Source organism: Eublepharis macularius, chromosome 13, assembly GCF_028583425.1.
Source record: "Eublepharis macularius isolate TG4126 chromosome 13, MPM_Emac_v1.0, whole genome shotgun sequence".
Classification (NCBI taxonomy): Eukaryota; Metazoa; Chordata; class Lepidosauria; order Squamata; family Eublepharidae; genus Eublepharis; species Eublepharis macularius.
This window is the reverse complement of record NC_072802.1, coordinates 50977535-50987018: the sequence shown is the minus strand read 5'-3', so window position 1 is coordinate 50987018 and position 9484 is coordinate 50977535. Positions and strand designations below refer to the sequence as shown.

At 46.4% G+C, this 9484-nt stretch overlaps 1 protein-coding gene across 1 annotated transcript; it reads right to left on the bottom strand.

The window, feature by feature from the left end:
• Positions 1–2351: 2351 nt before the first annotated feature.
• On the bottom strand, positions 2352–8663 carry LOC129341556 (cell death activator CIDE-3-like). The gene is made up of 5 exons (XM_054996815.1): positions 8611–8663; positions 7410–7554; positions 6117–6266; positions 4599–4786; positions 2352–2529 (listed from the first exon to the last, which is right to left on the bottom strand). The coding sequence occupies exons 1-5, from the start codon at positions 8661–8663 to the stop codon at positions 2352–2354; spliced, it is 714 nt and encodes a 237-aa protein (XP_054852790.1).
• Positions 8664–9484: the final 821 nt, after the last annotated feature.

The following is a 9484-nucleotide window of genomic DNA, read 5'->3' as shown; positions in this document are numbered from 1 at the left end:
ACCAATAATAAATAATAGCTTGGCCCCTGAGCCTGGCAGCAGCCCTGGAACCTGAAGGGGTAGATCCCTATCCCACCACACACAAAGAAAATTCAAGCTCCAATGCACTCACCCTGTCTCTCTAACAGCAGCTGTCTCTCCCTGAAAACTAGAGCTGGGAGCCCCCCTCCCCCTTGGTCTTTTCCTCTTGTGACAAATTTGGAGCTCCAGTCCACACTTGGAAGGAAGACCTGCCTATCAAGCTAAACTGGGCTTAGATTGTGCCCATCTCTCTTCGTGAGGCCCCATTCTAAATGAACAGGTGGTCGTTGCAAGCCAGACAGTCTGGCACCTGCAATCAATTCCCTTGGCAACTTAGGCAGGGATTGTCTGAACTCTGTCTGAACTCCTGCTGTTGCCCAGGAAACCCCAATCTAAGCCCAATTTAGCTTGCTAGGCAGGTCTTCCTTTCAAGTACGGAGCTCCAAATTTGTTACACGGAACCAAAGAGCAGGGGGGAAGGGGGGCTCCCAGCTCTGGTTTTGCAGACAGTGGAGAGGGAGAGACATTTGTTGTTGGCATTTTGAGAGACAGGGAGAGTGCATTGGAACTTGAATTTTCTTTGTGTGTGGTGGGATAGGGATCTACCTCTTCAAGTTCCAGGGCTGCTGCCAGGCTCTGGGTCAAGCTATTATTTATTACTGGTACCTTTCCTGCTGCCTGCTCAGGTAGGGTTTCTGGGAGTGGCATGGTAGGGATCTTGATGGCTAGAGGAGAGCCTGCTGGCCCGCACGGACAACAAACAACAAACATGTTCGTGAACAGGTCATGTTCGTCAATGTTCGTTGTTTGTGGATGGCAACGAACAACGAACACCATGTTCGGGTTTTTTCTGTTTGTGCCCATGTCTACTCACGAACAGCTTGTTCATGAACAGCAGATCGGGCTGTTCATGGGTTTTTAAAGTTCGTATTGTTGTTCGTGCCCATCTCTACCTGAGACCTTGGAGAGCCACTGCTGATCTGAGCAGACAACATTGACCTCGACGGACCAAAGGTCTGATTCAATATAAGGCAGCTCATCTTGCCTACTCTTCTAGTTAACAGAGAACTAACTAAGCAGGGACTCCGCACCATGAGACTAAATGAAATTGTGAGGCAAGTATCAGAAAGGAAAATAAACAGACCCTCCATTGTAGTGTATACCTAAACATTGCAGGCAGTATCTTTAGTTGCCTTGTCTGCTCTCCTCCTCCTCCAGGTAGCTTCAGAACTGTATACTTCCAATGAATTATATATGAAATTCCCTTCTATGGAGTTAGATCATTGTTCTGTCAAGGACAGTATTGCCTACTCTGGTAATGACTGCTCAGGGACTCGGGCAGAAGTCTTCTCCATCACTTACTAACTGATCCTTTTTATTGGGTATGTCAGTGATGTAACCTGGGACCTTACACATGCAAAACAAGTACTTTAACACTGAGCCACAATTCCTCATCTTTTCCTCTCTCTGCCTGTTCTGCCCTTTGGTGCCTTGGGTCAGCTCTATCTCTAATCACAAGAATTGGCCTACTGGTCCCAACTGGGAAAGTGAGCCCAGCCCTTGCCAGACATTCTCTCCAAGTGATGTCAACCTGAAGTGCACTACATGCTTAAGGCATAATATCGTTCTCTGTATTGTCTGTCTCCACCACCCTAAGCAAGCAAGCCTGCCTCATCCCAGTTCCTGTGAGAATTCCCTATCACGGCTGAATTGTTGGCCACAATAGCCTAATGGGGATCCAAGAGGCCAACGTAAAGAGTAAGCAAGGCAGCAAACACAGGCTATAAGGAAACTAAAACTTTAATAACAGTACATACATTGCATTATTTTCTGTAACAGTGCAGCAAGATTGACCATCAGCAGGTCACAATAAAAACAAATACAGCCAGGACAGCAATACAGCTAAGTGACTGAGGCCAACCCATAGCAGCTGCTTCTTGCAAAATGTGCAGTTTCGTGATCCAGGCTGAAGGATTTCCCCCTGTGCCGTTGGGAAAGTGAAGGTGACCAGCCTTTTAACTTCAGCCTCTTCCAGAGGGTGTAGATCAGCTCCTCTTGCAATATTTAACATCGTAAATTGCACATATACAAAACAGTGTTGTGTAACATATGCAAAGTGACCAGATTAAAGGGTAGCACCAGGAAAACTTTGAACAAGTGGGTGGTAGTGGGTGGGGGGGGGGGAAGAGATGTGCAAAGGCTTGTGTTCCCCCAGCAGGCTTTGGGATAGCACATGCTACAGGGTCTGGCCATAGACCTCATCGGAGCTTAGACAGAGGAAGCAGGAAAGAGCTACCCCCTCTCTTCTGTACAGGTGTCCTGAGGCATTCTCACTGCAACATCTTTCGGGAAGGAAGTGAGCAGAGTCTGCGCAGAGCCAAGGGGGAGTCTTCACTGCCTTGCTTTTCCTCCTCGCTGGCATCCAGCAGCTGCTGCACATAACAGGAACTGCCAATGAGGACATGGCCAGTCGCTTGCATGGTAAGGAGTGTCCAACGCAGGGCTTCCCTGGGAGGGAAGGGAACAGCAGAGCAGCAGGAATAGCAAAGACCCATAAGCAAGCTGGCACCATTCTTAACTTAGAAGAGGAACAGAAGTTCCCTCCCCTCCCCCACACGTTGGTGCTAGAATTCAGAGTCACCTACTTAAGCTAAATTGATACAAGGGGGGGAAGTATTTATTATGATACAACACAGCAACAGAAAAGCTAGTGGACAACATCTGGCAGCAATCTAAACAGCCCCTTGAATCTACACGTATCCTTCATGCATTAGCTATCATAGCTGAAGTGGGACCTTGACGTATGGAAATACTATACTTCTACATTCCCAGTACTAGAGGAAAGAAATGTCCTTTCATGCCCAGAGGCACCTTGCTAACCACAGCTGGAACACAGTTTTGGGTTTCCATCAGATTTATTAAGGAAATTTGTTTGCCACTTCTTCAGACCTGCTTAAAGGCACTCACGACCCAAATTATTATTATTTATTATATCTATATCCCGCCCTCCCCGCAAGTGGGAAATAAATTCATTCCATTCTCTCTCATTGAATACAGCAACTTGTGGTGGCCTGCAGGCCTACACCATGCTTCAGTGGGAGCCACCTGAGGAGATTCCAAGTGGCGGGGAATTTTAATCCTTTTCTAGAGCACAGTTGTGTTCTTGTTCCTTGTGCAGCAGCACTGTACAAATTCTAGCTCAAATTTATACCACCATATTTACTAGTCTAGTTTAGACTCAGACCTAGAACCAGTGTCCACACTGTAGTTCCCATTGCTTCATGCCCCCACTTTCTCTGTTTCTCTTCAGAATAATGTTTATTGTATGCAGTCAAAAGCCATTAACAATTAAGCAAATAAAACACATGATGAGCATAAATGATAAAACTATAGAGCCCCATGGCGCAGAGTGGTAAGCGGCAGTACTGCAGCTCAAGTTCTGCTCGCAACCTGAGTTCAATCCTGGCAGAAGCTGGGTTCAAGTAGCCGGCTCAAGGTTGACTCAGCCTTCCATCTTTCCGAGGTTGGTAAAATGAATACCCAGTTTCCTGGGGGTAAAGTGTGGATGACTGGGGAAGGCAATGGAAAACCACCCCGTAACAAAAGTCTGCCAAGAAAACGTCATGATGCAACGTCCCCCCATGGGTCAGTAATGACTTGGTGCTTGCACAGGAGACTACCTTTACCTTTTTATAGTGATAAAAACACAAAGTACATTGAAGCGATTAGCAGCTTTGTTTACACAGGTGATGGAGTCTCACCATTAAGGACCACTCGAGTCCAGATTAGCTGCCAGGGCGAACTGTGCTACTCTCTAAGAGACAATGGATGCAAATCAGAAAGGAGGGGGGTGGGTTAGTTTTTCCACCACAGGAGAAGAATCAACATTTTAAAAAAAATTCACCAAGCAAAGGGCAGAACACCATAACATTTCACCATACAAAGGGCAGAACAAAAATATAGTGTGAAAGGTCTTCGGGAACTGAAGCTCCATAAACCCAAAAACAGGCAGCAATCTGTATTTGCGCATAATGACCATCTAGAATAGCTGAGGGCATGGAATGAAATCTCAGAGAAGTTAAAGCCGTTCTAAGACTAGGAAAGGTGATTTTGGTCAAATACAAGGCTCTACTATGGCACCTCTTGAACAACTTCAAAACTACGGAAAAAATTTGGAACACAGAGTTGTACTTCTGCCCAAAGCAGCATTGATCCTAAAGATCCCAGGCAAGTCTGAAGGTAGTTGGTTATTTCAATTGACTGTTCACAGTCAGTTATAGATTGATCTCCCCTACTTCTCTTAAAAGCTGCCTGAGCCCCAATTGCATGAATTTTATAACAGTGGGAAGTGGCCCAAAAAGAGAAGTGGTCCCACCGAAGGAGCAAGCAACAAACCTAGGCGTTCTTCACCTCTGCTCCATCCTCTCAAGCTAGCATTAGATGGCTAGTTTGACACTTACAACACAGCCCTTTATTTTTAATTTTATTACTGTGTACACTGTATAATAAATATTTATTTTCAATATATTTTAATGGCCATAGCTTGACTCTTGTAGCATCCATGGTTTGACACTTACTTCATGAGCCTTCTGGCCCCATAGCAACGCATGTCATATGAGATGCTGTATGCGCCATACAGTGTGGCTTTGAAGTTCAGGCAGCCAATGAAGTCCTCTGGGTTGGTCTTGTAGAGGTCGAAGGTCACACAGGCCACATCATACCTGTGGGGAGGTTTGTGAGACAGGGCGAGCTGGTAGCCTGAAGTCTGTGCAGATATAGAAGCATGTGAGTGGGCAGACAGGGACAGCTTTAACATGGTCTGTGGTGTGCCAGTGGCAGATTTATGACTCAGACCCCCCCCCCAAGAGACTCTCCCATAGCAGTGCCTAAAGGAGCCAATGCATGAACATATTGCAACATATTATGCCCTGTACTTACCTTGAGAGGGCTGCTGCAAGTTTTAGTTGGCAAACTGGAGCTTTAGTGGGGGGGGGGGGCAAGCAGGATCAAGGGCACACTCTGTAACGTGTTATTGTTGATAGGAAAGATTTTAAGGCAGCATAGAAAAATCAACATGCGCCACAGCTTCGCATTTATTTATATAGCACTTTTACATACAATAGCTATGTAATCTCATGTTTCCTTCAGTGCCTGAAGATACCAAAGCCTCACTACATTAAAAAATGCAAGTGTGACTCCATCCAACTGAGCTTAGCCTTTCATTGGCCAATAGCAGCTTATTGAGACTCGGGGCCAGTTCTCTTGGCAAGCAAGTTCTGAGGGCTCTAGCCACCTCTACATTTCTAGCTTGTATTTGTTAATTCTGACACCATGCTGCCGAACTGAGATTTCTCAGGTTGTTTCTTCTGAAGTTTCTATTCTCCAGTGCTTGATCCTCTGCTGATCTTCTCCCTCCAAGGGAGCAGGCTTGCCAGCATGTTCTACCTATACTCATCTCAGGAGCTTGGGTGGAGTGTGCCTTTCTGAGCAGACTCTCAGATATACCATGCACTCAGGGCTTTTTTTCTGGGAACAGAGGTGGTGGAGCTCAGTGGTGGAACTCAGGACCGTGCAACGACATCACTTTAGGTCAGCTCGAACAAGGGGGGCATTTTTTAAAGTTTAAATCGCCCTCGGCGAAAATGGTCACATGGCCAGTGGCCCTGCCCCCTAATCTCCAGACAGAGGGGAGTTTAGATTGCCCTCTGCACCGCATGGCGCGGAGGGCAATCTAAACTCCCCTCTGTCTGGAGATCAGGGGGCAGGGCCACCGGCCATGTGATCATTTTCAAGAGGTGCTGGAACTCCATTCCACCCCGTTCCCGCTGAAAAAAAGCCCTGCATGCACTGAACTAGTCTTCCTCCTACTGGCAAGGAGAATGCCACCATTCTTCATAAGCCTTCCAAGGTGTGTTAAAGTCCACGGGGAAGGACAGCTATGCATCACTGGAAAGGGTCAGGAATATTAGGGTAGTCACAAACGTATCTGCTGAGATGCAGGCATTATTGGATCCAATGGCCTTTCCTGGCCAAATGCTCCTAAATTTAAGAGAAGCAGCCACACCCACTAACCACTGGCCTCTGCTGTGGCTCACCTTCACTGGATACCAGGATTGTCCTTTGGTCAGCACGAGGAACACTGTGCCTTCCTGCAGTGTTTGGAAGAACTCCTCTGTTTCCACAATGGTGCCATCCTCGTCCAGGACAAGGGTGATGGTCCCCACCACTGGTAATGCAAGATGCACCTGCAAGAATATAAGCACACTAGGCGAGGTCTGACTAGGCAGTATTGCCAACTCATCAGAAGGGTAACTAGAGAGGTTTCAGCATCTGGGCTTGTGGCCAGAATTGGTGAACAAAAGCAGCACTCTACACACACATCATCACATGCACTGAAGTACCAGGACACCAAACTTGGGAGCCCCACTGAGCAGTGGCTGAAACAGCACAAGATCCCAGGGGGCTCATGCGCACTCTCTCCACAGCCAGGCTCCCTTCAGCCAAGGGTAGCCAGAAACCACAGGAGAGAGGAGGCAGCAGCAGTAGCCTATGTGGGCATCATTTCTGCTTCTTCAGCTTGTGCTAGACTGAAGCTCAGGTAGAGTCCTTAGGCTTGCCAGCCATAGCTACAGAACAGAACGTTCTTCCTTAGCTCTTCCCCCACGCCTGAGGGATGCACCAGACTGCCTCTCCACAGCCCAAAGCTTAGCCCCACCCAGGCACAAAATCTGACACATCTTCTAAAGATTGCTTTCACCTGGCTGCAATGCTCTACATTCCCCTATGTCAAGTCCAGGTTACTTGTACTAGGAGGACTATGGGATGCTACATTGCACTTTTAAGTGGCTTGATAGTCATCCCCCCCCTCCCCCAGAGAATTGTACTTCTGGAAAATCACGAAAAGCACAATTCATATGTAATGTCATAATTTGTTGTACTGATTATTGCATGCATATTTCATTTGTACTGTATGATTTTTAATTTTTGCCATCTTGTTGCATTGCTTATGGTTTCTTTATTGCATTGCTTTCCTTTTTCTAATTTTATTTTACATCATTTACACCCTGCCTTTCTCCCTATCTAGAACCCAAAGTGGCATACAACATTGTTCCTTCCTTCCATTTTATTTTCACAACAGCCTTGTGATGTAGGTTAGGCTGAGTCCATGTGACTGGCCAAAGGTCATCCAGCAAGCTTCCCTAGCATGAGCCAGGGTCTTCCGAGGCCTGCACTCTAATTGCAACACCGCACTGGCACACATTTTATAATCCATTTAAATGCATTCATTTTGTAAACCAACTAGAGCTTCAGCAAGAAAGATAAAGCAAATAAATAAAATGTAGATATACAGCTAAGAAGCACAACACGTGGCCCCGCCCCACACTCGCCTTCTCAAGCAGATCCCGTAGGCTGTCTGCCATGATCCCTTTGCGTAAGGTACGGTCCCAGTTGCTCACTCGATAAGGCCGGGCATGAGGAGTGGGCATGGTCCATCGCTTTGGGGTCACGGGGGTGGAACCAGCAGACACACACCTGAGGCACCAGGGGCAGAGACATTATTTCCACTTGCTCCTTTCTGCTCTAACCAACTTCCGAGTTGTGAGAGGGAATGAGCTGCTTTCTTGCAGGGCACGAGGACCAGGGTTTTAACGCTTGTATTTCTCCATTGCTTTTTAGTCTTCATACATGCCATAAAGTCTATTTTCCTCCCAACCTATTCTCTAACAAGCTTCCCATTTCTTACATGCTATGAATGCAAGGTCCAGCATTTGTTGAATGAGATTTGATCGATATTGCTATTAATAACCCTTCTCCACTCCCATCTCCAGCTGGTTTCATCTCCAGTGTAGAAAAGCCATGAAAGAAGCTTGAACTTACAAGTGGTCATGGAATTAGTCAATGTCCCTAAAGCCTCGATTCTTCCTCCCACTCATATGCACACATCATAGTATAACTGTAAAAAAGCTTTGCCATCCACTCACTGCAGCCACTTGTGGGGACAAAGATAATTCCTACCACGGCTGCCTTCAATGTTATCTTCAGCTCTGGCCTTCAATAATTGCAGCTTTTCTTACAAGATGTCCTCCCTTCATTCTCTGCCAGGGATACCATTGGAAACTCTTTACTTTCCCAAGCACCGAGAAGTTTCAAGGAGCACATAACAGCTGCCAGTGCCCTTGTGAGGTGGGGAGAGGGAAACTACTGAAGGCTCGTCATTTTTATGAGCCCTCTCTGCACATTTCAACCTCTAGCAGGAACACAGTTCTAGCCTTCAAAGCAGAAACAGTCCCAAAACTGCTTCTTGTCAGCCAGTTGAAAATTCTTAGGAAAGCCTTTGGACAACCACAGTTAATTAAAAACATGTCCCCTCCATCTTTGCCACAACCCTTGTAAGGAGTGCATGATGTGCCTATCAAACTGATTTTGTTGTTCAAGCAGTATCATTAGGGTCTAAGCAGGACACCATGTTCCTTTGCAGAGGTAGCAGGTGCCATATATTACAAGCTCCAACATTTTCCTGGATAGGAACAGAGCAACTGCCATGAATTCCTGGAATCTACATTAGAATGAAGCTGTACAAGAACTTACCTGGACAAAGATCGTGGGGAGAAGAAACCCAGAGATTTCATGGCATAATCCATTTTTGCAAGCAATCTATCTGACCTATGCAAGGGGAGGTTAGAAGGAAAGTAGAAAACACTTAGTTTCCTTCCTTGTTTGCTTTTGAGACTAAGCACTACAAATACAGAATGGTCTATGAAAGCAGAGTTCTTGAACATCTGCATGTTCTACCATGCTGAAAAGACACGGAGTCAGAGCCAGAGGGCCAAGCTACAAGTGACAAATGGCACTTGAATGGCAAGTGAACAGACTCACAGGTATTCCTTCCTGTTCACTTGCGCTCCACTTGATCACAGAGTGCAAGTGAACAGGGAGGAATACCCGTGAATCTGTTCACTTGCCATTCAAGTGCCATTCATCACTTGTAGCTTGGCCCAGAGCCAGCTTTTCTGAGGTTACAGAGAGATACGTTTTGAAGCAAGGAGAGCCCAGGATTTCAGTTGTGTGTTGCAAGCTCACTAAACCACTAGCAGCTGGATTGCTCTGAAGTTAGCTCTACTGATTCCAGTGATGCTTATTTCCAGGTAAATGCACATTTGACAGGAGCTGTCAGCTTCCCTTAACAAGCTACTGGAACTTTGGTTTAATCCAATGCATATTGTTCAGCTTTGAACTCAAACAGAGTATTAGCAAGGGCACAGGAGCCTGTGTTGACTCCTTTCACTGGCTACAGTGGTTAAGTAGTTCAGCTGCAAATCAGCGCTCTACTGGTTTGAATCCCACTCCTGCCATGTGCTCAGTAGGTGCCCTTGGGTGAGCCACTCCTCTCAGCCCCAGCTCCCCAGCTGCATTGTGGGGATAATAATAACACTAACTTGTTCACCGCTCTGGGTGGGTCACT

Coding starts and splice junctions, on each gene's coding strand:
- LOC129341556 (XM_054996815.1), bottom strand. CDS start 8,663: ATGGATTATGCCATGAAATCTCTGGGTTTCTTCTCCCCACGATCTTTG. Junction 4,787..6,116: donor AATCCTGGTATCCAGTGAAG/GTGAGCCACAGC, acceptor ATATCTGCACAG/ACTTCAGGCTACCAGCTCGC. Junction 2,530..4,598: donor GGGGCCAGAAGGCTCATGAA/GTAAGTGTCAAA, acceptor CTTCCCTCCCAG/GGAAGCCCTGCGTTGGACAC.